We start from the raw sequence: 27,723 nt of genomic DNA on the forward strand, positions 1-27,723 counted from the left end.
GCCGCCGGCCTCTTTGCGCAACACCTTCGCTATATATACTCAGGCCTCGGAGGCTGAGCTCCGCCTGGGTGCCTCCTTCGGTCCATTAACTGCGCGAGGAGCGCTGGTGAGTACCCGCCGGCCCAGGGCGCTTCCTTCTCCCTCCTTGCCCTGGAAAGAACTCTCATTTACTCTGACCACACTGGGTTCTTTCAGATAGCCCTCGATGTTCACCCCTCCAGGAACTTGGCTGGTTTGGGGCTGAAGACAAAATACACCTTCCCTAAATTATCAGATTCTATTTGTGTTCTCAGTGTGACTGCTTTTGCTGTTACAACTCCCATGAGGACGCTCTTAGTGCTGACCCGGTTATTAGTCAACCACGGGTGTGGGGGGGTATCTAAAATGATACATATACTGAAATTCGTGGCTTGGGAGGGGAAAATGGGGGAATGAAAGGGGCCACATAGGAATCAGGACGGCAGGGCTCTCTTTTTTTGGTCATTTACTAGCAGTGTGACCTAAAGCAGGTGGCTATGAACCCACAGTTCTTCAGTGTTTGCAAAGTCAGAGGATACCAGGTGAGCAGTGTGGGGGATGGCGTTCAAGGAAATATGCACAGGTGTGGTCGGCTTGGGAGGGCACCCAGCATCTCTAGGCCAGAAACAGGTGGCACACAGAACAGAATTAATTCAGTCTTCGGATTCCCGGAGGTAGGAGTGTTAGAATCAACTCCTTTTCCTTAGGGAGGTGGCAACTTTCTCAAACAATAATTGATTTCACGGAGGCAGCTTGTGGATTTCATCACTCAGAATCCCCTCTCTCCCTGTTTCTATTCACAAGCAGTTTCTGTGTTAGCTCTGCTTGGTTGGGACCTGTTTGTCTTCCTCTCGCACCCACTCCTGAGCTCAAAGTTGTTCAGGGTTGGGCATTGAAAAAGTTGTGCCTGAGAGGAGCAACCATTATTGGAGGTTGTTCAGAGCGTTTGAATTTCTCTGCTCCTGCCAGCCAACCTGCTGATAATGATCTCTATTTTTGTAACTTCGGGAACCGGTGGCAGGAAGAGCATGCTTGTACAAGGTTTGGATGTTTAACAAATTGCCCCTTCCAAAATCCACCCCAAATCACTCAACCACCTCATGGATACAAGTCCCCGATGGTGGGTGGACGGACGTCTGGGTTACAGCTGTTAGGCACTAAGCTGACATAAAAATATCCTGGATTCAATTTAATGAAGAAAACAGCTTCTAGGGATCAGTGATTTGGAATAAACTTTTAACACCATTTTCAGCCACTTCCTGCCTGCCTGCCCGCTTTCTCGCCCCCCAACTCCACTGTAGGGACTGCGGGAATGGCAGCATCAACAGGAAGCAGTCAGGACATCCCACTGAATTCAGAAGTGCCCCCAGAGTGCAAAAAGAGGACTGCAGAGAGATTGCGATGCGTTTAAAGTGGTTTCAGTCATGAGGGTTTTTAACCCCCACCCCTAACACAATGCATAAGAATTGGTATAGTTAAAAGTGAATGGCAGGATTTATTTTAAAAGTTCATAAAAGTACACTGGAAGTGCATCCTGAGGGTGTAGTTTGGTAATATAGCCCAGGTTTAAAGGGATAGAATAAATGTATTTTTAAAACCCCTTTCGTGCCTGTTGTCAAAAGTCTAAACTAAAGCCATTCCTGAATGCAAAGCCCAGACCAATTGCTTCGTCTCCTGTGCCACGCACCTCCCCCCGCAACTACCACGCACCCTCCCCGCCTCCCACTACTGTGTCTTTGGGATTATTTTGCCTTGTGATGGCTGAAAGAAGCTGCGGAAAAGAAAAAAAAAAGTAGACATTGCCCTCTTGGGAATTTTTGAAGTCTAGGTCATTCTTTCAACATCTGAAAGGATTTCTGAAGCGTATTGAACATTGGACTCAAACTACCTGAGTTTGAATTGTTCCTGAGGGTGTAGAGTCTGTAGACCATGAAGCAGTTAATTTCTTTGTGTCTTAGTTTTTCTTCCTAGGTAGAATTAGCATGAAAGTAAAAGTGCTTAGAAGTAAATTTGCAGAAGTGAAGTGCATGTGAGATGGGATGGGTTAGTTTGTGTGGGGTGCTCCCTGCGGTGCTGGAGGCCTCTGCCTGGGAGGAGACAGTGGGCCTGTCTCCTCTCTCTGCAGGACGCTGCCCTGCCTCTTCCCCCTCCCACCTGGATTGGCGGCTGCTGTTCTGAGTACAGGCGGCACCAGCACTGGTCTTGGTTGGGGAAGCTCAAACAATGCCTGGTGGAGGGGTTGGGTGACTGCCAAGTGCCCTACATTTTCCTGTTCCCCAGGTCTGAGAAGTGTCCTCTCCTTGGCCTGAGGAGTTCCTCTTGGCAGGCAGGGCGGTCCACATGTGGACGTGGGAAGTTGAGCCCAAAGGGTTATTCTGCAGAAGCCAGTGCAGTTGTAGGGATGAGTGGTGGGGAGCAAGAGAGTAGGTGTGTGCTCAGACCCCACCAGCCTCGTGTCTAGGGGTTAAACAAACAAAAAATCTTTATGGGTATTAGTACCAAACAGACAAAGTGGATGACTTGATGCTTCTCTGCTTTTTCTGGCAGGTAGCAAGAGAGTGTTGGACTGTGCCCTTGGGAAGGTAGGGCGAGGGAACAGCTAGATCAGAGGATCCCCTGGGGAGAGAGACTTTGGGGGGTGCTCAAAGGTGCCAAAGACCCCAGCGGCTGCTCAGAGTCCCTTCCTAGAGAAGCAGGTTCCAGACAGGCCGGTGTCCGGCACTGCACTGGGAGAAGGGCCTGAGATTCAGGTTGGGGCCTCTGCCCAGCTCATTCAGTGTCACCTTTTCCTGCTTAGCTGAGACTCTTTATTAAAAAGGTTTCGCCTCTGCTGAATCCAGGTCTCCATTAGGCCAGAAGCTTTTGTGGGCACAGCAGCTGGTCATTCCAGCATTCTTGGCTGGCATCTCTAGCCCTCTAAAAGATTAAGTAGGAGGGACCCCTGCAGGGGCACGATATCAGCCAGCTTGATACTGGCCAGCTCTCCTGCCAGTCCCTGGAGCTTGGTGGCACGCGGCTCGGAGGGAGCCCAGAGGATTCCTGGTCCCTCTGTCTCAGCCCCTGGCTGAGAGGTCTGTGGAAGGGGTCCCTACTTGGGAACTGGCCTTCCTGGGTTCCAGTCCTGACCCCATTTGCAGGGAGCCATGGGACTTTTTAAATTTCTCCATGCCTCAGTCTCTCTGTAAACTGGAAAGAACTTGGTTATTGTAAAATTTAATGAGGTCACGGATCACATAGGACACTCCCCCGTCACAAAACAGTGTTAGCGCCTTTCTCTTGTGCTTTAGGTTCCTTTATTGGACAGATATTAACAGAGGGTTCGCTGCTGTGCTGAGCACTGAGAAGACGAGCCTACGGTCTAGGGCCCAGTGGCGTTTGGGCTGTGCCTTGTCCATGATGCAATTCATTCCTCAAGAGTTCTCCGTTCTTACTCTGCAAGGACCTCTGCTCAGGGGCTCACGCAGGCCCATTAATCAGTCAATCCTGCAACAGCTCAGGGAGGGAGATGGGATTGTCCGCATTTTGGAGATGTTGAAACTGAGGCTCAGAGAGGTTCAGGGTCCCACACCGTGGCAGGACTCCGCAGACCAGGTCTTCACCCACTGCGGGGTGCTATCTTGGTGCTGTGTGGCGGCCGCTATCCTGGCAGCAGACCTGGCAGCTCCGGGGGCCTGGAGGAGGGGCCCTGAGGAGCGGCCTCAGGGTCTATCACAGGCAGTTGGTTCTAGGGCCTCCCTTTCCTCCAGAACCGCGGGGTCAGCCTGCATGAGAGCTAGGGTTTTGCTGCCTGGGAAGGTGAGGTGAGTGGAACCTGTGTGCCCGTGCTGCTGAGAAGAGTGATTGCAGTAGGGAAGACAAGAGTTCTAAGAAGGTGTGGAGACATTCATAGGTTTTTTTTTTTTTTTTTTTGCGTTCTGGTGGTACTGGCAACCAGAAGTAAAACCAGAGTAAAACGAGGGCCTGGAGGTGAATGAGGCCAGCAGAGGACTCACAGAGTAAGTTGGTATTTGAGGCCCGTCAGTGGGTAGGCGCCCTTGCCGGGAGGTCCTGTTCCTCTGCACCAGCGCAAGTGGGCGTCTACCTGACCCACTGCTCACCGTGCTCTAAGCGCCCTGAACATTAGACTGGGTGAAGTGTCTGTTTCTGTATGTGCTGGGTAGTTGGTGACCACTCAGAAATCCAGTCCCTGAAAACACAATTTAAATGGGCGAATAATCATCCTTCTGACCTAAGTGGGGACGAGAGTTTCCCAAGTGGGGCTGCTGTGATGTTCAGGGCCCAGTTTCTTGATGCGGGTCTTCCATCCAGCAGATCTTGTCCAACCCAGCTTATGGTGGGGGGAGGTGGGTAAACTGCAGGCTTGATGTGTTTCCTAGTCAGGGACCTGGTGCCTCCCTTCAGCAAACCCTGAATGTGGACTCCTCCATTCCCAAATGTGAGGAGCACCGCGACATGTAGTCTACTGAGCACTGGGAGAAAAAGCGTTAACATATGGGTCTTGCCTCAAAGTTAAACAGCAGTAGAGAAGGCTGTAGAGATGGCAAAGAGATAGGAGTATGATTCTAGAGTGAATTAAGATTATAAAAGGAGAGGTTGTAGAAGATCATAATAGGTTTTCAAATTTTTCCTTTAAGCTACCCTGGAGCAGAATAAGCCAAATATATGGAAACCCCTAGCAAATCTGTGAGTAGTTCAGAGTCGCCCCTTGCAAGCTCAAAGCAATGTTTTGTGTCCTGTCTTTTTAATTTTGAATTCAGAGAAGTCTTGTCCTCTATATTCCAATGTCCCTGATTATTTTACTGCAATAGCTGAAAACCGCAGAAGGTTTAACAAGGTGTCAAACACTATTCTGAGAACTTTTAATACATAACACCCTTAAGCATAACAATCCTTCCTCGGTCATGTTAGCATAATTTGACATGTGGGGAAACAGAGAAGCAAAGGAACTAGCCCAAAGACACACAGCAAATGGCATCGCTGAGACTTGAAACCAGGTAGCTGGGATGTGAAGTCTGAAGCTCTATAGACCAGTTATTCTCAGTCCCCAAGGGACATTTGCCAATGTCTGGAGACCTTTTGGGTTGTCAAAACTAAGGGGAAGAGGTATGTTGAGAATAGAGACCAGGAATGCTGTCTCTCCTACGATAACACAAGATCACTGGCACAGCAAAACATCATCTGCCCTGAATGTCAGGAGTGCCAAGGCTGAGCATGGGCTCCATGTAAATATCCTGTGTCCAGTGTAAGTCACCCACTAGGCACACTCTTCAGCCTCCCCACCGCCCAGTTACGGGAGTAAAACCAGTGCTCCGGGAAAATACCTTTACATTGTGGCCAAGGATACTGTAAATCAGGGTCCCAGCCTCACTGACTGTGTTTAAAAACTGTCCCTCCCGTGCCTGGTGACTTTGATCAAGTGGCGGCGTAATCTCTCTCTGTGCTCCAGGTTTTCCTGTTTGCAAGTGGGGATGAGCATGACCCCTTTCTCGCATAAAGATTGCAGGAGATATTACGTGTCATGGCCCAGCACAGTGCCTGGCACCTTGCTGGAGCTCGTTAAACGGTGGTTGTTCTTAGAAATCAATGACTGTGTGTGTGGCGGGGAGCCCTATGAGTCACACAGGCAGTGCTGCCTGGCACATGGGGATGGTCAGAGGAGCCCGTGGGACTCAGGCAAGTGTGGAGGGAGGGCTTGGACTGAAAGATGGGGGGAGGGCCTTCTGAAGAGGGGTGCTCCCCAGGCAAGAGCAGAGGGTGGCACCCTACAGAGAGGATTCAGGGTCCCAAACTGAGGCCAGTGTGACCTGAGGAGGGGATCATTTAGGGAGCACCGGGCAGTAAAGAAATGGGGAGTCCCCGTGCAATCACAGCTGGGTGCTGGCAAAGTTAACCCCTGGGAGGCACTGGGGCCCAAACCAGTTAAACAGGCTGCTGTGTGTTGGTTGGCACTGGGGCCCAGCCTGGTGAGGTGGCACGGGGAGCCGGAGACCACAAGCTGTGATGTTCCCAGCTTGAGTCAGCAGGTCCTGGTGCTGGCTGGGTGTGGTGGCTGGCAAAGACCACCTTGCAGTTCTGGGTGGCAAACAGCGAAGCTAACGTTTGGGGTGATGGGGAAGTGCTGACTGCTCCAAGGGGCCCTGAGGTGGCTGAAGTTTGATGCAGGTGAATGCTTTTGTGCCAAAAACTGGAGTGGCAGGGGCTTTGAGACCCAGTCCACCGAGCTGTTGCTTCTTCCCCTCGGCTCTGCATGTGGAGGTGGGGCACTGACTTCTACCGCCTGAGTGTTGAGGCGTCTTTCCATGAGCCTGGTAGTGAGGCGTTAATCAGATACAGTGCACGTTTGGTGCCATTATTGCATGACTCATCCCTTCCAGGAGCGTTCCAGACGTGGAGCTGAGAGGCAGGACCAACTCTGGAGTCAGACCCTCTCAAATCATGCTGTGGACCTGGGCCAAGTGGCTCTACCCCTCTGAGTGCTTTGGCTCTCTCATCTGTAAAATGGGAATAACACTAACTCCTCTCAGGGGTGCTGGGAAGAGGAACCTTAACCACTTGATCAGACAGGTTACTGTCTCAAGAACTTTGCAGAAATTAACTGATTGAAGCTGTCTAATAACCCAGTGGGTTATGGACTGTTATAAGCCCCATTCTGCAGAGGGGAAACTGAGGCACAGAGCAGTCGAGTGACTGCCTTAGTATCTGAGGCAGAGCTGGCCTAGGATTCAGAACACCTGCGCTGTGTAACTACCCAGCCTAGTGCCTGACTGAAATGAGGATCCCCAAGAGTGCTTCTTTCCCCAAAACCCTGGGGCTAAGGATCCTGTGTTGGGAGAGGTAGACCCCTTAGCTATGCTTCCCTAAGCATGGGGACCTGGCTGTGTCTTTTCTTATCTCTGTGCTATTTCAAACCTGAGCCAGTTCACCTGCAGAGTGGCCTTGAGCTGAGCTTAGAGCTCTCTCCAACCAGCCTAGATTGTCCTCCCCAGCCACCCAGTTCCCACCTCCCCTGCCAGGGCCCCAGCCTCATAGCTGCCTTCCATCACAACTCCAGGAAGCCCATCCCCTGCCCCACCCTAGTGAGCCTTGAGAACAGCAGGGTTTGCCCCACCTTTGATGGTCAGCTGTAAGAAGGAATTTAATTGAGCCCGAGGGAGGAGTCGAACTTGTGGCGGGCACAGCAACTCCAGAAGGCCAGACGTTAGAAGCAATGTCTAGCCTAGAAACCAATTGAGTGGCCTGCAGAGAACACCCAGCCCAGGAGTGGCTGCCAGAAAAGGCTTGGGATTCAAATTGACCCGAGCTCACAGCTCTACACCCTGGGTCCTTGGGTAAGTTACCTAGCCTCCTTATCCCCCAGTTTCTTTTGTCTAATGGGAGAACAGTAACTCCCCGAATGGGTGGCTGCGAGGTTGAGCACAGCCAGGCTCAGTCAGTACAGGCTCTCGCTGGCCAGGCAGTTCATGGAAGCCGGTGCCTGCAAGACGTTTTTCCTTGTGATGGTGGAAGAACATGTCATGTCCTGCAGTTCGTTGGAAAAGTCGAAATTCCCTAGGCAGATGAAACCCCCTCCTGATGGGGACGCCCAGAATCAGATGAGGTCTTGGCTTACTAGGATGAAGAAGAGTGCCACCACGGGTGTCCCCGAACCATTGCAACTTGTGGGTCTGGGGTTGGGCTACATCTCTTATGAGAATTTGATAATTTCATAGAGAGGAAGAATAGGTCCCCCACAATCCCATCACGCACTCTGAATCCCGTGCAGCCGTCCCAGAGCCTACAAGAACATGCTGTGAGTAGGACAAAGAAGTACCTTTTATTCACAATTTAGCTATAGCATTTTCCTGGTTTTTTTTTTTTTTTTTTTTTTTTATCTTCTTCTGGCTCTTCATCACCTTTTCAGTGGCATGCTGTTATGCTTCATGGACGGACTGTGGTTAATACAATTTCCATGTTTTTACTTTTCATCTCTTTGACAGTGTGGCAACGCCTTTTCGGTCTGCATCCCATTCATTCGGTCAATCCCCATTTATTGGGCCTTGCCGATGTGCCAGGCAGAGCTCCAGACCTCCAGGATACAGTGAAGATCTAGACAAAGCCTCTATTTGAGGGGTAGAGCTTACATTTTGGTAGGCAGGAAGTAGATCCATTTAAGAAAAATAGGAAAGGAGTCAGACCCAGATTCTGGGAACATCTCTTCAAAGAAGTGATTGGAACAGGGAGGTGTTTTGTATTTTCTGGGAGAAAATGTTTCTAGATTCTTAATTCCTAGAAGTGAAATGACTAGATTAGAGATGTTTTTAAAAAAGTGAAGTGTTCTATAGTGGTGCTCTGCTCACTGCCTCTTCTCTAGCATAGCATAGTATACCTAAGAAATAATTTTCTGCTGATCTGATGGTTGAAACTTAACTCCATGTTCCATTTTGCATATCTTGGGTTGTTAATGAGGCCAAATTCTTATTTTGTAGTATTTTAGCCACCTGTACTTCCTCTTCTGTGAATTGTTTGTTCCAGTCCTTTGTCCTCCCCTTGTCTAACGTGTGTCAAAAGACAAGGACCACAAGGAGTGGACTTCCAAGTGTGTCAAGAGCCACACTTCCTGTCTGTGTAAGCAAGAAAGGCTTTGTTGAGAAAATGGGTTATGAGGAAGTCTCTATCAAAGGTTGGAAGGAATGTGACAAAGGGCCATTAATTCAGCCGCATCGCCTAGTCCTAATTGCCTGCCTGATGCCAGGCACTTTCTAGGTATCGCCATTAATCTCGTAACCCTGCAAAGTATGAAGAACTATCCACATTTTCTAGATAGGGAGACATTTATGTCTTTATGCTCAGGGATATGAAAGGACATTCCTAAACACACACTCACTGATAAGTGGCACCACTGGGATTCAAACCAGCTCCAGCGGGTCACGCTACTCACAGAAGACTCGGTGGTGGGTCCGGCAGGTAGAACATATATGAGGATCTACACATACATTATGTCCCCTGGATGAGGTTCGGCGCAGACCTGTAGTTTAGAAATAAAAAGCAGATGAGGGACCCATCGTAGGGCTTGAGGACTTGGTGTTCCATGAGTGGAAGATGGATAGGTTTGCATCCCCTTGCTGACTGAAGGAGAGTCAAGACAGATGCTGAGAGAGGGAAGTGAGAGAAACCGAAGCAAGTTCAACTGACTTTGAGGCTAGAATGGAAAAACACTAAGATGGGGTCTGATGTAGCGACAGCGAGGTGAGCAGGTGAGGGAGACCCAGAGGTGGAAATAGGCGTTCAAGAGCCCACACTTAAAAGTTGTCTGAGCACGACACCCTACACCTCTCCCGAATCTCTGCAGCCACTGGTTCTTCCTGACACAGCACTTGAGAGTGACGCCTTTTAGTGGCTGCTTCTATAAGCTCTGTTTTCTGTCCACAGACCATGGCTCCTTGGCCTGAGCTGGAAAATGCCCAGCCCAACCCCAATAAATACTTGGAAGGGGTCACCAGTCAGCAGCCCACCACAACTGAGAAAGGCAAGGAGACCAACAAAAGTAAGTGTTGCCCATCCTGCCTCAGCTTGGCCTTTGTGAGGACCCCTGGAGACTCTGGTCTGACTCATGGCCTCTGTTGCTCGTTTGGATAGATGACACCGGGAGCCCTGTGACCAAGATTGAACTTCTGCCATCCAATTCCACTGTGGCACTGATAGAGGAGCCCACCCAGGTGGCAGACCCCTGGGACCTGCCTGAGCTTCGGGACACCGGGATCAAGTGGTCAGGTAAAAGCAGGCAGGAGGGACTCCCATCAGTGAGGGTTGGGTTCACAATCTCCATCGTATCGTCTCCTTTGTGTTGGCCCCTTTCTTGCCCTTGCTCTGATGCCCTTCAAACAAAGGTCCTGGCTAGGGATGCCACCTGGCAGTCTTGGAGGCTTCAATTCCAAGCACAGTGTGAGGACCAGGGGGCCTTTTGTTCTCCCTCACTCAGTGAGTGTCCCAGTGTTGGAACGCTAGTCACTGTGCTGCTCCCCATGATCCACTGTGGGCCGACTGGCTCCCAGGAGCGGTGTTCGGGATGCAGCAGTGAACAGACGGGGTCCCTCACTGAGAGCTCCTGGATTGGGGGGGGGCTCCCCACCTAAATGTGGGCATCAAGGGAGGCTTGCAGAAGATGCCTGCATAGACTATACAACCAGCAAGGCTGGTATGCAGGCAAATGCTGCATTTCTTTCCTGGGTACAGGGTGTGGGGTCTGTATGCAGCTCAGACAGCTGGGAGAGAGGAAATGAGAACCGCTGTAAGAAGGAGCAGAGAAAATAGCATCCAAGGACATAGCATTCCAGGATGTGTGCACGCCCCAACCCTCCCCAAGTGGAGCCTGTGATTGCTACCTTGTGGCCACATTCTAGAAAGTATCCTGTGCTGTTTTGAAGGTGCTTAGGAGAACCATTATCTCTGATCCCACACTTAGCAGGTGCCAAGTGCCCTTAACTGCCCCACTCAGCAGCACTGGTTCAGCCGAGCATGGAGTCTGGCTTGTCTATCAGTGCCCCAGACCCCATAGGACCCCTCCTCTCCAAAGCTGATCCTTTAGAGACACCTCACCACAGGCTTCAACTAAATGAACTATAGTGGTAATTGCTTTGAAAACTGCAGTTATGGCTGTGTCGCACCTCTAGGCCTTGCTTATAGCCACCTAGAGGGAAGGTGTAGAAGGGATAAGGGGGGACCTCTGAGCTCACTGCCAAACTTCGGAGTTTCGGGCACTAACAGACTTCATCCCTTTTCCCCTACCCCAGAGAGAGACACCAAAGGGAAGATCCTCTGTGTCTTCCAAGGAATTGGGAAATTTATTTTGCTTCTGGGATTTCTCTACTTCTTCGTGTGTTCCTTGGATGTCCTCAGCAGTGCCTTCCAGCTGGCTGGAGGTATGGATGGAAGGGACAAAGATCTAGGGTGAGGGGATTTTTGTGGTACTGGGTTTACATGGTCACAGTGCAGCAAGCCCTCTCCAGCTGCAGCCTCTCAGCCTGTTTCAGGGCAAGAAGTCCCCTGACATCTTGTGAAGTCATAACCCCTATTTTACAGAAGAGAAAACTGATGCCTGTAAAGAGGCTGTGACTGTTGGCTTTTTTAGGCCAGCAGCCAGGGCTAGAGCCAATTCCAAGCTGTTGGCCTCCTGTGTTCATCCACGGACCCTAGACAGGAAGCTGTCTGACAGAGGGACTTATCTCAGGGATCCCTGCTGTCTTGGGCCTCCCACCTGAAGAGATTATTAGCTAGGAGTGCTCTTGAGCTAAAGCAACTGTGGAAAATCAGGGCTGGGCCTTAGCTGAAGAAGAACAAGGGTCCCAGAGTTGGTGGATCTGTATCCTCGGCAGTTGTCAAAACATCTTCCAGGACTGAGGGTGGCTGTGCAGTGTGTGGGGGACCCAGGAGTGAGGTCAGCATGGGCTCGGTCCCCTCTGTTCCCCCAGTAGGGGATGACACCGAGAACTGCCACTTGGAATGCCACCTGGGGTCCTGCACTTTCCTTCCCAAAGCTCTGTTCATTGACGAGGAGCATCTGAGGCTGAAAGAGGTCATGCTGCCCAGACCTTCATTTCACAGCCTAGAGGTGGTACAGTGGGTTCCAAACTCAGATCCCAGTTACATGGAAAGCCATGGATTTCTATACCCCGTGGTGCCTTCTTTGGGAACTCATCTTTTTACCTGGGAGAACTGGGGAAGGGGGGGCACTTGTGGGGATGGATGAGAGGCAGACCAGCCTCCTGGATGCCACTGCCAAGTCCCTGGTCCAAGGCAGCATCAGCAAGGCGTTTCATTCTCTGAGTACCTAACAAGTGGCCTCCACCCTCTGGGCCCTGGTCTTCCGTAAATGGGTTGGGGAATGGATCGGTGGTCTTGGGCATCTCAGGCTAGGCTGGGGCTGGAGAATGGGGGTTGGATAATGTGGACAGAGAAGAATGAGAATATCCATTCCTGGGAGATAAATCTGAACGGGGAATTAGGGCATCAGGAGACTCACTGACACACACTGGGCCAAGTAGAGTCGAGGCCGTTGGTGACCAGAGAAGGCTGGAGGAGGGCTTGCTGTGGAAAGGAATGGCAGAGATGTGGGAGGCTACAGGGTGAAGGGTTATACTGGGTGGTGGGGGTATACTGGGAGCTCGGTCACAGAAGGGGAGACATGGTGCCAGGGCAGCGCTGGGAAGAAGCCCATGGAAGTAAGAGTCTGGAGGTACCAGCTGGGCTGGAGACTGGCCTCACCTTCCCACCCCCCACCCAACCCACTGGCTGTGTCTAGAGACTAACGTATACCCACTGCCCACCTAACATTCCAAACCGTGCACTTGTTTTCTTCAGGAAAGGTGGCTGGACAGTTCTTCAGCAATAACTCCATTATGTCCAACCCCGTGGCTGGGATGGTGATTGGTGTTCTGGTGACTGTCCTGGTGCAGAGCTCCAGTACCTCCTCCTCTATCGTCGTCAGCATGGTGGCCTCTTCACGTGAGTCCAGGCACCTGTGGGCCCAGACGTACTGCAGGCATTTCCCTGTCTTGCTGGGAAGCCTGGAATTTGTTCTGAATACATCCAGGCCAGTCACTGGTGTCTTCCTTTCTTGCACAACTATGACATGTCCTGCCTTATCCTGGGCAGCCTCCTGTTTCATTCCTGTGGTTGGGTCTGAAAATATAGTCCCTGAGGCTTGAAGACTCGGCTCTGAATTCTCTGGAACTGTATTGTCCAGTCCAGCAGCCACTAGCCACATATGACCATTTAATTTTATTTAAGCTTAAGTTACTTTAAATATAAAAATTAGTTGCTGGGTTGTACTAACCATGTTTTAGGGGCTCAATAGTCACATGTGGCCAGTGGCTGCCATATTGGGCCATGTAGATGAGGAACATTTCCATCACTGCTCTGTGCTAAGAGTAAAAAAAATGTAATCCCATCACACGTTGGCTTGGGGACCACTGAGCTTGGGAAGCCGGCATTCCGAACTTGAACGTGCTGATCGTTTTCTCTGGCTAAGCTGGGATAGAGTCTCGGTGGGGGGAGGGCAATTTGAACTGGTTAATTTTCAGCACAGACCAGCATTTTTAGCAAAATTAACTAGAACTTTCCTGGGCTAAATCAGAAAAAAGTTATTCTTCAAAATAACTTTACCTTTGGGGCACCTGGGTGCCTCAGTTAAGTGTCTGACTCTTGATTTCAGCTCAGGTCATAGTCTCAGGTGGTGGGATTGAGCCCCGGGTTAGGCTCTGTGCTCAGTGCGGGAGTCTGCTCATCCCTCTCCCTCTGCTCCTCCCCTGGCTCATATTATCTCTAAAATAAATACATAAAAATCTTAAAAATATATAGCTTTGCTTTCATATGTTAGAACATTGTGGTAGTGTACTAACTTGTCTTAGAAAAAGAAATTTCCCGTAATAAATACACAAGTCCTTACACATTGTTTCCTGTTGTCGCCTGAGCTGGCCTTGCACCTGTAATAGGGAGCATAGAGAAATTGAGAAAGGCACTTGTAAGCTGGGCTCCACAGAAGGGCTTCTCTGTGGAGTCTGTGGAGTCCCTGAGATTATATGCTGGAAATTTTTTTGGGGTACACGTGCATATTTCTGTGAGCTGTCCCAGCTTGCATCAGATTCATAGCCTGGTGCTGACCCCAAAATCATGAGGAAAGGCTGCTTTGGCAATTACCAGCTTGACTGAGGTCATCCTGCCTTGGGCCACATTGGGAATGTGGCCAGGCTGTCTTTCTAAGCTTGCTAACTCCCTAACCTTCTCTCTCCCGTTTTCCAGTGCTGAGTGTGCGTGCAGCCATCCCCATTATCATGGGGGCCAACATTGGGACCTCAATCACCAACACCATTGTGGCGCTCATGCAGGCAGGAGACCGGAATGAGTTCAGAAGGTAGGAGGCTCAGAATCAGCTTTTGCTGGGCCAGGTCCTCATAACTACCTTTAATCAGCCAGTGCAGATATGCTGGTCATTGCTAGAGCTCCTAGAAGTAGCCATAGTAGAATGCAGCTGCGGGTTGGAATCACATACTTACCAGCTGATGAAACTCAGCTCCGTGGTCAGCATCGCCAGGATCACTGGCTGTCTGTCACCTTCATTGTCCAAAGGACTAAACCCAGTCCTACAGGTAAATGCTTAGCCAGGTACTTGGCATGCATTCAAGAGCTCCCTAAAGGCAAGCCCTAGCTAGAAGCTTCCCTGCCGTGTGGTGTAGTTAAAACAAGGCCAGTTAGGATAGGATTTACTATCCCGCTGAGTCAGAAATAATTATAACCTCCTAAAGCTTCCTCTTTGGGCTGAGCTCAACCCCTGCCACCTTCCCTTTGTACTTTACCTGCATGCCAATAAAAGGCAAAATATAGTTTTTGTGGGTGAAGAAGATCGGAAAATGGGGCAGGTTGAAACAGGCAGAGGGTACACCTTCCTTCCGAAAGGTTAATGGGAAAATGAAGCACGTTCTCAGCCTGCCTTCTGACAGATGGACTTTTTCCAGAAGTTTCTAAAACAGAAGTACTTTGTCTACGTGATGCGGTCTCTGCACAGGTCGGGCAGACAGCAGTAAGCAGGCTGCTGTGTCGTCAGCAGATGACATCCCTCATCAGCTGGTGAGCTGGCAGGTGGCAGAGGTCCTCAGAGCTGCTCATTTCTGCTCAGACGCGGCTAACCTTCTTTGGTCCCTGATGAAATGTCCCAAGGGTCTTGAGAACGGATACAACATTATCCAGGGCCGGCTGTTAATTTGATCTTCTCAAGAAGCTGAATAGACTTTTCTTTGCCCCATTTCATTAATACAGAAACACAAAGAGGTTAAATAACTTCCCTAAGGGGCATGGCTGGGACTCAGTCTAGGTTTTCTTCCAGATTCTGGGCTCTTCACTGCTACATATGAAATATAAACTTGCCAAATATAAACGTGATCTATGAAAGTGGCTGCACATAGGAATAAAATTGAACTAGCCCAGCCCTCGTTTGGATTATTTTAATAGACTGCTTTCAGTAATGTCTTTGGAGATGTGCATCATTCTTTCCTGGTGGTTTGGAACACCTCGTGGGTTTTCAGAAAAGTAATGACTATATCCGACCCCTATAATATAAGGCTCTTAAAACATTTTGCCAAACAACTAAGAAATATTTGTATCACTTTGTGAAGATGTCTTAAATCACCTTCTCTTGGAAGAAAAGGTTACTTTTTTAAAATATTAGCTGATATGGAAGGTAAAGATTTGTACTTATAAGTAAATAAATGTAAATAAATTTTACTACTAGTGAAGTTAAGCATTTCTTGCACAGGTTTATTAGCTTCTGTCTGTTCAAGTCCTTTTTTTTGTTTGGGGTGGTTTTTTGCACATGCAGATGCGTTTTTTGTTTTTTAAAAATTTTACTTATTTTTGAGAGAGAGCATGAGTGGGGGGTGAGGGTGGGAAAAGGGCAGAGGGAGAGGGAGAAGAAGGCTCCCTGCCCAGTTCCATGAGCTCTATCCAATCCCAAGGGCCCGTCTTTGGGACTTGATCTGATCCCAGGACCCTGGGATCATGGCTTGAGCTGAAGGCACGTGTTCAACCAACTGAGCCACCCAGAAGCCCAACATGCAGATACTTTTTAAAGGAAAACTTTTTTATTGAGGAAAAACATCTCACTTGTTAGTCTGGAGATAGGATGGAATTCAGAGGACCGTGCAAACCTTCTCAGATATAAATTGTAGTGTATATTGACCTGTTTTCTGTGCAGGCCATTCAAACGGTTCATCAGAGTCTCAAGATTTTAACAAAGTTAAGAATTCAGTTGATGGCTTTGGTCACCACCATACCACTGACCCTCAGCTTTCCAAAGGAAGATTGTCCTCAATGGCGTGATTCAGAAGTGGTCTGGATGAATCACGGAGCTCCTTGTTATGGCCATAACCTGTCTACTTCCCTTCCCCCCCACCCCCTGCAGAGAGAACTGAGTGCTATCTGGCTTGGTGGGGTAGCCTCTACTGGGCAGTGGGAGTCCAGGGGTCCTGGACCCAGTATCCAGGCAGTGGTCATCTATTCCTCTTTGCTTGCTGGCCCTCAGTTTTCTCATCTGCCAAATGGGGATATTGATATCAACCATTTGGGAACTGCTGTGAGAATGTGAATATAGACAGAGAGGTGACCCCCCCCCCCACCAGCAGATAATGCCATCCATGACCTGCCTAGACTGGTACCTACTTGCTTGTTGATTAATCCAACTGTTGGCTTGGGTTGGGATTCTTATAGGGCATTTGCGGGAGCTACTGTCCATGACTTCTTCAACTGGCTGTCTGTGTTGGTGCTCTTGCCCCTGGAGGCAGCCACCCATTACCTGGAGACCCTGACCGATTTGGTGGTGGAGACCTTTCACTTCAAGAATGGAGAAGATGCCCCAGCACTTCTGAAAGTCATCACAGACCCCTTCACCAAGCTCATAATCCAGGTAACCCAGCTTCCTTCAGAGAGGGAAAGGAAGGAGCTAACTTCCCCCTTTCCCCCTAACTCCCCTCCTCTCCTAACTGGGCAGGGATAGTAGAGAAGTATGAGGGTCTATAATGCCTCTGAAAAAGGCCATGGGAGGTGAGACTCTGGGGACACTGGGTATCGTAACTGGCCTTTTTGTTTTCCTTGACTTTCAACATATATCATCTTTATTGGGGTGGGAGCGTGTGACAAGCGCTTCTCGAAACTCAAAAGGCTCCATTGGACACTTTGGGCCATTTTAGTCCCCCTACTGACTTCAGCACCCAGGGGCTCATGGGAAAAGTATTACCCTACTCCTATCCCAAGAGAAAGGTTGCTGTCCTTCCCTTCCATCTCGCCCCTCTGCTCCCTAGGGCCATTGAAATATTACTAAAATAAATTTTAAAAGGTTTTTTTGTGGTTGTTGCCTTGGAAAATGGGTCAGTTTTGACCTTGCCCCTTACCACCTTTACCTTCTGGGTTTTGCTGTCACTCAATGACCATCTGTTGTGTGTTTCCCAGCTGCCAGCCTGTTGTTGATACGATCATTCCTTTGTCCAATACCTGCTACCGTCCAGGTGCGGTGCTCCATCCTGGGGGTGCAGATGGAGTGAGTCCTAACACACTCCAGCAGGGGCTCTCCGTTGGGCTTATGTTGTTGAAGCCCCTTTAGTAGAACCTTCTTCATGTGGGTCCCTCCCCAGTGCTGAGGACATGCTTACTGTCTCCCACCTGTTGTCTTCCTCAGCTGGATAAGAAGGTTATCAGCCAAATTGCAATGAATGATGAAGCCGCCATAAACAAGAGTCTGATCAAGATTTGGTGCAAAACTTTGACCAATGTGGTGAGTTTCTAAGAATATTGCTAGGTGGGCAAACTCTTGAACCTGTGCTTAAGGCAAAACTTTTAATGCAGCGTGGGCAAATGAGAGGTAAGAGGAAGTAAATATTGGCCTGTGAGAATCCTTAAGGAAACAAGTTTTTGAATGCTGGATGGACAGATAACGCAGTAGGACAGACCCAGCCCATTCTGCCACACCCCGCACTGCAGATACATTATTCCTGGCTTGTAACTTTCATGTCTCCTGGCTTACCTTTGGCACCTGTGTTCCCACTGATGGAGGGACCCGTGGAAACAGTGCATCACGCGTACAAACACATGCTGATGTGTGTCTCCCTCCTACTTGCCACATTGCCTGCTAGTCCCCATCAAAAGTGCGTAGGGTGGACTCTACATACCATTTCTCAATGTTTGTCATTCAGACTCAAATGAATGTCACTGTCCCTTCGCCTGAGAACTGCACCTCGCCTTCGCTTTGTTGGTCGAATGATTTGTACACCTGGACTATCAAGAACGTGACCTCCAAGGAGAACATTGCCAAGTGTGAGTGGGTCTCAACAGTGTCGGCCGTGGGGATGGGTGCTGGGGGCCGCTGACAGTGTTCTTACTCTGCATGAAGCCCAGTAGGTGAAGGTGCATTAGGATTCACTGAACACCAGCATTATTCCAAGTCACGAACTATGCACTTTCACAGCAGCGGGAACTAAGTCTCAAGGACAGGTCCAGGGTCCCACAGTAGGGGGCGGAACTAGGTCTTGAGGCCCAGTTCCTCTGGCGGTCCCATAATGCACCAGAGCTCAGCAATAGGTTCCGGAGTCCTCCCTCGGGATGCATTGGTATCCTCTGTGCTCTAGGGAGGAACCCACCAGATTTGCAGGAGATGTAGGGCCCACATGGAACAGAACAGATACATTGACCCTAAAATCATGAGTCCCTGCTGTCCATTAGGCCCCGTTCAAGACCCTGGAGCCAAAGCCCTGATCAAGGCAGTGAGCCTATGTGATGCTCTGATTCTTTAAGAAGCTAGACTGTTGCCTCTGGAATGTTGGCCCAGACATCTTTAATTCTTTTTTTTTTTTTTTTAAGATTTATCTATCTATTTATTTATTTATTTGACAGACAGAGATCATAAGTAGGCAGAGAAGCAGGCAGAGAGAGAGAGAGAGGAGGAAGCAGGCTCCCCGCTTAGCAGAGAGCCCGATGTGGGGCTCAATCTCAGGACCCTGGGATCATGACTTGAGCCGAAGGCAGAGGTTTTAAGCCACCGACTCACCCAGGCATCCCGACATCTTTAATTCTTATCATTCCTTATCTGCCCGTGTGTGTATCTCTGCTTCTCTTCCTCCTCTCCCCACCATATAGCCACATTCATTCTGAGCAGCAAGTATTTTAAGTGTGGTTGACCTCACAGTGTCCATGAGTTCACCTCCTGTGTTCTTGGTGCTAGCCATCCATCAGTAAAACTATATAATCATGGGGCCATGCAGGACTTACAAAAAAATGAGGCTTCCAGTTAGCGATAGCTCCAACTCTGACTTGTCCATCCTTACCCCACTTTGCTCCTCAGACTCTCCGTTGTAAGTATCCTCAGTTTCACGAGTAGAATATTGTGTGGGAGTTAGCGGTAGAAGAATGCCCAGACTAGCTCTGCGGCTACAGGATTTCACCTCCTGTTCTGGCCTTATGAGGCTCCCACTGGCCAGAACAAAGCCTCAGGGTCACACCTCGCTGTAGAAGGCAGCTAGGAAGTGTGGTCTTTGTTCTGGGTTGCCATAGGTCAAGCTAACAATCAAGATTCTGTTACTGTCATACAGAAAGATGTTGGGGGAATGAGTACCAAGTGGCCTTGGCAGGGGGCGGAGGGAATGGCCCTCCTAACAAGGGCTTTCCATGGTCTTTTCAGGCCAGCACATCTTTGTGAATTCCAACCTCCCGGACATTGTTGTTGGCACCATCCTGCTGTTAGTCTCCCTGCTGGTCCTCTGCGGCTGCCTGATCATGATCGTCAAGCTCCTGGGCTCTGTGCTCCGGGGACAGGTGGCCATTGTCATCAAGAAGACCCTCAACACTGGTAGGTACCCTCACCACCCCCCTCCTGCCAATTCTGGGTTCTCTAGGGCATGGCATAACTATGGCTACTCCTGGTGTGGGGTGACTCCTTTAGATTTTTATCTAGCAATGGCCTCTGCATGGAGTTTCTCTCTTGGATCTGATAAGCTGAAGAAGTTGAGATCCCATTTGCCCTTGAAATCTTCCTTGGTGTCTTGGGTAGAGTCTGGGGAAGTAGGCACTAGCTTTTGTCATGTTCGAAAGGTCCTGAGGAAGAGGGGGCTCAAATCCAGAGATCTGTGAGACAAGACTTCCTTCCAGCAGGTTTTCCTATGCCCAGAGCTTTGGGCTTTGTCAGGAGCCCTTAGGAAAAGGGTAATAGATGTCTACCCTCTTCCCCATGTCCCTTCAACTCCTGGGAAGAAAATGTGATCGCGGGTAATATGTCAGCATCTTGAGGCAACCAGCGCAGCCCCACTGGCGAGGAGAAGCTGCTGATGAGTATGGCGTCCTGGCTGGTGAGAGAGACTGCCAGGCCAAGGACATCACCTCCCCATGAAACCTCAGTGAAATGAGGCCAAGAATATCCGCCTCCCAGGGTTGTCCCAGGGTAGCCATGTGGCTGAGCTGGGTCACTCTGGGCACCTGCTGGGTGGGCAGGGTCTGAGCCGTATGGGCAGTCCTGAGAGCTCCATATGTGGGACTTTGAGCTACCCGTCCTGCCTCCATGCTCCTTCACAAAGATGGAGGATCTATGGTACTGGGAGACCAGGCCAGGCAGAAGAACAGAGGTCCCAGTGCTCCAAGTGCTTTGTGGTAGGAAGGTGGTTATTTGGGTGGAGTCTTAGTTCTGCTACTGTAACAAATTATCCTAGGCTCAGTAGCTTGAACAGAAATGTATTTCTCAGAGTCCTGAGGCCTGGGAAGTCTGGGCTTGGTACCAGCATGGTCAGGATCTGGTGACGTCCCACTTCCTGATTTACAGATGGCCGCCTCCTCACTGTGTCCTCCTATGGCATTAGTTGAGAGAAAGGAAGATCTCTGTTCTATAAGGGCACTAACCCATTCATAAGGACTCCACCCTCATGAACTAATTACCTCCCAAAGTCTCCACTTCCTGCTATAATCACACTGGGAGTTAGGGTTTCAACATCAGAATTTTGGGGGTGTGTGTATTTGCCTTCATAACACACACACACACATTCTTGGCTCTACCATCTGAATATGCAAGGGGAAAGGACTCTAAAAATCCCATTTGTTAATTTCTGGCCATGGCACTGGGGAGGCTGCCATACAACCTGACCTTCTGGCCCAGCCCATTCCCCCCACCCCAGATCCTCTGGAGGTGCCAGCTGGACCCCCAATCCAGGCCTCCTTAGGAAACCTGTGACAGCTTTCTTTACCTCTGTCTCCTAGATTTTCCATTTCCGTTTGCCTGGGTGACCGGCTACCTGGCCATCCTCGTAGGGGCAGGCATGACCTTTGTCGTGCAGAGCAGCTCCGTCTTCACATCCGCTATGACCCCCCTGATCGGTGAGTTTATCCTCGGCTTCCCCATCTTGTTGCCATTACCATCTCGCATCATCCCCTGAAGCTGATACTCTAGTTTCTGTATCTTCCCACCAGGTATTGGTGTGATCAGCATCGAGAGGGCGTACCCGCTCACGCTGGGCTCCAACATCGGCACCACCACCACCGCCATTCTGGCTGCCTTGGCCAGCCCTGGCAATACCCTGAGGAGCTCACTGCAGGTTAGGAAAGGCTGTGCAGGCTGGGGGCTCTGGGGGAGCTAAGTACCATTTGTGGGCTTGCAAGCAGATGGTTTTGAACAAAAGCCAAGTTTTTCTGTGTTCAAAACCATGAGACCACTCCCATCCCTGGTGGTGGTTTAAACAGGTGGGGTGGCCACTACTTGTTAGCAGTGGGAAGAGTATTCAAGAGGCATAAATACCACACTACCATCTCCTTGCTCTCCACTTGGGGAACTCTGCTTGGACACTGGGAGGTCGCTTGTGCTCTGGGCTTAGAATGAGGAGGACCTGCTTGGATCAGCTCGATTACTTGGACAAGACCTTTGGCATTGGCATTCTTGTCCTGCCTTTCCAGGCTAAGTGACCTTAGACAGGTGACCTGACCTTGAGCATCAGTTCCATCATCAGAAACCCAGGAACCGTATCTCATTAGGATTATTCTAAGGATCTCATGAGACTCTGTCCGGACAGAAATCTGAGTGTAGAATATAAATTTGAGCCACCCACGTAATTGGAAATTTTCAGTAGCCACATTTTAAAAAACTAAAACAGGGAGATCCATTTTAATAACGTATCTGATTTAACTCATTATCCTTTCAACTTGTAATCGATTTAAAAGCTGGTAACGTGTTTTACCTTATTTTTCGGACTAAGTCTTGGACACTAAGTATATGTTCTGGACTTGTAGCCCATTTCATGTAGACCATGTGGGCTAGCCACGTGGTCATGTGCTCAGCAACCACACACAGCTATTGCTTAATGTATCAGACAGACTGGTCCCGAGCCCCTCTTGTGATGCCTGGCACCTAATGGGCACACGGGGAAGGAGCAGAGTGTGACCTCTGGAGCCAGGCTACTTGGGCACAGAGCTTCCCTTCCTCCTCATCAGGCCCATTCTGAACTGTGCTCTGAAGACCAGGAAGACCCCTGCCTCTGCTCAGGATGCCTTGTAGACCAGTAGACCACCCTCCCATCACCTTGACTCCCCCAGGCACCAGACCCACTCACCTGTCCCCTCTCTTGTGTTGTAGATCGCCCTGTGCCACTTCTTCTTCAACATCTCGGGCATCATGCTATGGTACCCGATCCCCTTCACCCGCCTGCCAATCCGCCTGGCCAAGGGCCTGGGCATTGTCTCCTCCAAGTACCGCTGGTTTGCCATCTTCTACCTGATCTTCTTCTTCTTCCTGATCCCGCTGGCTGTGTTTGGCCTCTCGCTGGCCGGCTGGCCGGTGCTGGTGGGCGTGGGCGTGCCAATCATTTTCGTGATCCTCCTGGTGGTGGTCCTCAATCTCCTGCAGTCGCGCTGCCCGCGCATCCTGCCCGGAAGGCTCCAGAACTGGAACTTTTTGCCACTGTGGATGCACTCGCTGAAGCCCTGGGACGACCTGATCTCCCTGTTCGCTGGCTGCTGCCAGAACCGCTGCTGTCTCTGCTGCCGGCTCTGCTGCCGTACGTGCTGCCTGCTGTGCGGCTGCCCACCGTGCTGCCGCTGCAGTGGCTGCTGCCAGAACCTCGAGGAGGAGCCTGAGTTGCCCATCAAGGTCCCCGAGGCCTTTGATAACGTGGCCATGAGCCGGGAGGCCCCAGATGGGCCCCCGCAAGCTCAGGGGGAGGCCGGGGGCACCAGAAGCGTCACTAGCAGCACCGCCTTGTAGGGGTGGCCCGGAGGTAGGAGGGGGCGCCCCCCAGCAGCCCATCGGTCTCCGCGGGCCTTCCTCTGCCTGGCGGGGAGCCATTCCTCCTCAGAAAGCTGTTCACATCAGCCCCCACTTTCATGGCCCTTGGCCCGGTAGCCTGCACAGTGGCTCCATCTCGGTGCAGACTCCCGAGCTTCCGCCTACAAGATGTGCTCAGTAATCCTGAAAGACTGGGACAGAGAATGCCTCCAGATGATCACACTGCCCAGCCCTGCCCAGCTGGCTGGCTCCACAGAACCCGTTTTTCAGACTCCAGCAGTCCTCTTCCAAAAAACCCCTGAGGGAGGGATTTATGGAAGGTTCTCCAAGATGTACATGTTACATGCGTATGTGATGGTGAGAATACTCTACCATCTCTCTTATTTACCAAAGATTTGCCTCAGCCAAGAGCAGTTGCCCCCAGGAGCCCTTGCCCCAGACCAGACCCTTTGGGTGGGGAGGGTGTGGGAATAGTGTAATTGTGTGGAGACTTGGTGAGGACCACAGGGTGGGCCTTTACCCTTTGCCAGAGCTCCACAAGTCCCTCGTTGGGTGTCTTCACCTAGACAGGTGTGGCTCACCTAAGCTTCCCTGCTGTGTCCTTGCCCAAGTTCTTAGGGCAGGAGCTGCATCTGAGCTACCAAGAGGTTCAGAGTGCACTTTGGCTCCCCTGTTGGCTCCATCTTTCCGAGAAGTGAATGGTCCAAATCCTGATCTGGGCAGTTGGGAGGATGAGAGCTAGGGAATGGGGAGCACTGGGGTAGAGATGGTTTATCTGGTACAAGAGCCTAGGGCTCTTGACTCGGCTACTCTAAAAGCCAGATTGACCATCAGGCTAGAGCCCAGCGCTACCCTTTTGATCAGATAAAATTGCCCTCGTTGAGTCTTTTGGAATAAGATCCGAAGCCCCTCTGATCCCCTCCACTGCTGCCACCGTGAATCCCAGGAGACATGGGACAATTGCAAGATAGATGTCTGGGTCAGCTTTTCGGTGGGCAGCTTCCATTCATCCATCCAAGCCAAAAACTCTTCGAGCATTCTCTCGCGTTCCCATAGATAGGCAAGCTCCAATTTCCTGCCTTCTCTTCATGCCTGCGGAGATCCAACCTTTTTCTCAAAGGGCAGAAACCAGGGCATGGCCAGACAGCCCCCAGAACGGTGATCATCAAGTAGCATTAGGGGTCCGTGTGTGGCTGTGGGTCCATGGGCTGTGCTCCTCCTTGCTCCTGATGCCTTCTCTGTGCCTTTGAGAGTGGCCTGCTGTCTACACCTACTCCCTCCACCGCTTCTCACGCTGAACACTCCCAGTCTGCCCCCGGGAAAGGGAGGGAGCCTCTCGGGTCTGGGGGAGAGAGTTCCGCACAGCCTCACTCCAAGATCCCATTCTCCCCCATCCTGGCTTATGTGTCAACTTAGCAGGTTGGGATGCCAAACTGAGCCGCCCTCTAACCCTTAGCTCCTGTAGATACCAGTTCCCAAACAGAGCCATTTATACTCATATATTTATAGTCGCACATCTGTACAGCATTTTTTGTAAGTTACATAGTAAGTAGTAGCGTGATTTGTGTTTTGTAGTGCTGTCATTTGGAAATGAGGCCGGGTTCTACGATAAAATAGAAAGAAAGCACCTTTGTATATTTCATAATACCGCCTTTTCAATGTGCCTCTGTAGCTGCACCCAGGGCCACACGCCCTGTAAATATGTATGCTAAGCCTGGGCAGGGCTGTGGCCCTCTTGCATGCTGATTTTTTTTTTTTTTTAATTGGATCCTTGTACCCATGTTGATTGTTATTTTTTTTTTTTTTTTTTTTTTTTTTTTTTTACTGGTTGTGGGAAGGGAGAAATAAAAAAAGACAAATCCAAAGGACTGTATTGCTTTTCATTCCAGAGAAATAGGGGCCTCCTGGGTCTGTTTCCTAAAAACATTAGGGTCTCTTCAATATCATGACCCACCTCTCCATCACTGGGGTCAGCTGCATCATCTGTGGGGCCCCTGGTTCAGAAGCAGAGGGAAAGTGCCATTATAGGCACTAAATACAAAAGCTCTCCTTCCTTCAGTGATCTCTCCTGATTTAGGGCTTTTAAAGTATTGATGGGTAGTGCTTCTAAGATTTAAATATTAATTATTAGCATGTATGTTACGATTCATTTTCATATCATGAAATGTCCATTTTAAATGTAAACATGAGAGCTTTCAACTCACACATGGGATTGCTGAAATCACACAACTCCTTTTGTCGCTCGTACGTGTATCTTGTTCCTGCCAGAACAGCGGGAATGCTGCATAAAACTTCATTTTTATTTCTCCTCTTGATGTGTGCATGTCTATGTCCATCCATACCCTACCTTACTGATGAGTAAGGACAATGAAGAGAAGCACCAGAGGCTGACCTTTCCTTTTATGTCATCATTCCAGCCTAGATGAGTGGCTAACAGAGAGGAAACATGAGTGAGGAGGGGTAAATAGAGTTCCTCACTCATTTCTCTTGCGGTGCTTGAGGAAGGTGCTGGTTTGAATGGGAAGTGTGTCTTCCTGTGACTGTCGGTATCCTGGGATACTCGGTTGCAGACTTAACACTTGTACTTGGCTTGGGGTCTTGCTGCCCTTAGGCTTGTTGTGGGTCTACTTGAATTCTGTGCTCAGGGGCATTGCCAGTGGGCTATACGAGTGGGGTGGCAAGGGACTGTGGGTACACAGATTGCCCATTAAGCTCCCACACATGCTCCGTTGTCCCATTGGACTTCACAGACAAGCCAAAGTTAAAAGATTTGGATTTTCAGGATGCTGATGGCAGAGCATTTGAGCCAAGGATGAGGTCCCTCTTCATGTGAGGTCCTATGAGACTGAAAGCTCAGGAAGATGGCCAAGCCCACTTCCCCCCCCCCCCATGCCAGTGTTAAGGAAGAGTTGACTGAAATAAATGTGTGTAGAAGGACGATACATGGTAGTAGTACCTCTCTAGAACAGTGGAAGCAGGTACAGAGGGCTAAGCTGGCACTGTAGGGTGGTCATCCACTCAGGGTTGGAATTACCTGGAGAGATGGGTCCCACTCCTGGTTGTCATTTACTAGCACAACAGTTAACCTTCCTCAATGTCAATTTCCTCATCTGAACTACAGGACGGTAGTGCATGGCTCCTCAAGATAATGAAAACCAGGTAATAAATCTAACTATTCAGCCCAGGGTTGGTTTACTGTAAGTGTTCAGTATACGGTCATGCCTCAAGCCATAGGACACCTGACATGCCGAGTACTGGATGTACTTGTCATTGCTTGTGCGCGCTTTTCTTCTTTACATATTTCCATGGTGAAATGGCAAGTCAGAAGAGCTATCAACCCAAGACCCAGTGGCCAGACTGACCTCGATTCATTATCGGGACAACGTGGACAAGCGTCTTGTGATTCACTTCCAAATGGACTTGGACAATTGGAGGGTCGGGGTAAGAAGCAGCCAGGAGACAGGGTGCAAACAGGCACTTAGCCCTTTGGAAACTGTCCTCTGAGGGGAGGCTCCCTCTCTAATCCCAACCAAGGATGCAGAGGTAGGCATTGTTTAAAAAAGGTTTTGACATTATTTTTGTCAAGGCTGAAAATCTAATAGTTTATTATAGAGTTTACAAGTTGCTGTTGTCACTTGCCCCATCCCTCCTCATACTCCTGTCTGTTTTCCAGAAGCAACCTTTCCAACTCTGGGGCTGCTGTCTTCTGGTATTTTGCTCCATAATCATCATATGACCGTTGTGGGTTTTCCTTATGCATCTGTTCACCTGATTTTTGGTAAATGAGGTTTATCTGACACATCTCCCCACTGCCACCAATTTCTTAAATCAGTAGTCAATATTTATATCATTTTGATTAATATGATTTAAATATTAAATAATGTTGATGCAGAACATTATTTAATTTTTTTCATCAGTGTTGTCATACCTATAAATATTTTTTTTCTATAATTGCTCCACAAAATGTATGACAACCTTTTGGTTTCTTTCTTTTCTTTCATTTTTTTTCTTTGTTTTTTAAATTCTTATCCTCTTAATCCCATATAGACTCATGTATGTCTGCCTTTTGAGCAGCTGTCCATCATCTTGGGCTTTGCCACTCTGCTAGAATGGATACCGTGTTTTTTTCAAGTTCCTATTTTATTTTGCTCTCCAGTTTGGTTGAATTACCTGAGAGTGTTTACAAAAGAAATGAAGTTTTTGAGCCCAGGCACGTGTAGGAGTTTATCCACCACACCACCACCCCCAGCCCAAAAAGCCCATCCCAAATTGCTGAGCAATTTGTAAGCTAAGAAAATGGTGGCCATTTCTAAGGCACGAAGTTCTGAGGTTGTTTGTTACACAGCATTAGATAACTGATATGGAACCAAGTGTTCAAAGCACAGAATTTTACTTTAGTCTAATGTTTCTTATCACCTGCCCTGCCTATAGTGGCTTCTTTGGCTTAATTCCTCAAGAGAATAAATCTCCTGTCACCTGGAGTGGTTGGAGCAGATCTACAGGTCCAGCACGATGTTTTACTTTATTTTTAGTTTTAGCTTAATGTCCTTGGTGTGTGATATTAACAGAAAAACATCATCCTCAGGTACTGGCTAATGGACGGCCTGTGAGTAGAGTGTGAATTATGCTGTCAGTTAATAAAATTGTTCCTTTGTGTTCGGCTCAGTGTGGTTACATAGGATCCACACAGGATCTGGGATCTGCTTCTGGGGTTGAGGTAGTGGTCCTACATTCTAGAGAAGGCTTCACTGAAGTCCTAGGGAATCAGTAAATAACAGCGCTTTCTTTTCTTCCAGAATTTGGAATCAATGAAAAATAAGACATAGAAGATGGACAGATAGAGATGAAAATAATCTGTTTTATTACTAAGGGGGATGATTTCAAGATGTGGCTTATATATCTTCAGGGGTGGGAGAAAGCTTCTTAACATTCCA

General features: G+C 49.4%; 1 protein-coding gene across 2 annotated transcripts; it reads left to right on the forward strand.

Moving 5' to 3' along the window:
• On the forward strand, nucleotides 1–27,443 carry SLC34A2 (solute carrier family 34 member 2). Of its 2 annotated transcripts, XR_009400739.1 has the most exons (14): nucleotides 1–106; nucleotides 9,427–9,541; nucleotides 9,634–9,768; nucleotides 10,788–10,916; nucleotides 12,355–12,498; nucleotides 13,795–13,906; nucleotides 16,255–16,450; nucleotides 17,219–17,314; nucleotides 17,733–17,853; nucleotides 19,214–19,381; nucleotides 20,776–20,892; nucleotides 20,986–21,110; nucleotides 22,142–26,332; nucleotides 26,463–27,443. XR_009400739.1 is itself a non-coding variant. In XM_059381985.1 (13 exons), the coding sequence occupies exons 2-13, from the start codon at nucleotides 9,430–9,432 to the stop codon at nucleotides 22,766–22,768; spliced, it is 2,082 nt and encodes a 693-aa protein (XP_059237968.1). In that variant the 5' UTR covers nucleotides 1–106; nucleotides 9,427–9,429; the 3' UTR covers nucleotides 22,769–27,443. The 2 variants fall into 2 exon arrangements, 1 of the variants encoding a protein (XP_059237968.1); XM_059381985.1 differs by having other exon boundaries at nucleotides 22,142–27,443.
• The last annotated feature ends 280 nt before the right edge of the window (nucleotides 27,444–27,723 follow it).

The sequence above is a fragment of the Mustela nigripes genome, chromosome 1, assembly GCF_022355385.1.
Source record: "Mustela nigripes isolate SB6536 chromosome 1, MUSNIG.SB6536, whole genome shotgun sequence".
Lineage (NCBI taxonomy): Eukaryota > Metazoa > Chordata > Mammalia > Carnivora > Mustelidae > Mustela > Mustela nigripes.

What these genes read in the sequence shown, in the direction of transcription:
- SLC34A2 (XM_059381985.1), top strand. Translation starts at nt 9,430, where the DNA reads ATGGCTCCTTGGCCTGAGCTGGAAAATGCCCAGCCCAACCCCAATAAA. An exon ending in AGGCAAGGAGACCAACAAAA is followed by an intron (nt 9,542 to 9,633) that starts GTAAGTGTTGCC and finishes TCGTTTGGATAG; the next exon opens with ATGACACCGGGAGCCCTGTG. An exon ending in TCACCAAGCTCATAATCCAG is followed by an intron (nt 16,451 to 17,218) that starts GTAACCCAGCTT and finishes TGTCTTCCTCAG; the next exon opens with CTGGATAAGAAGGTTATCAG.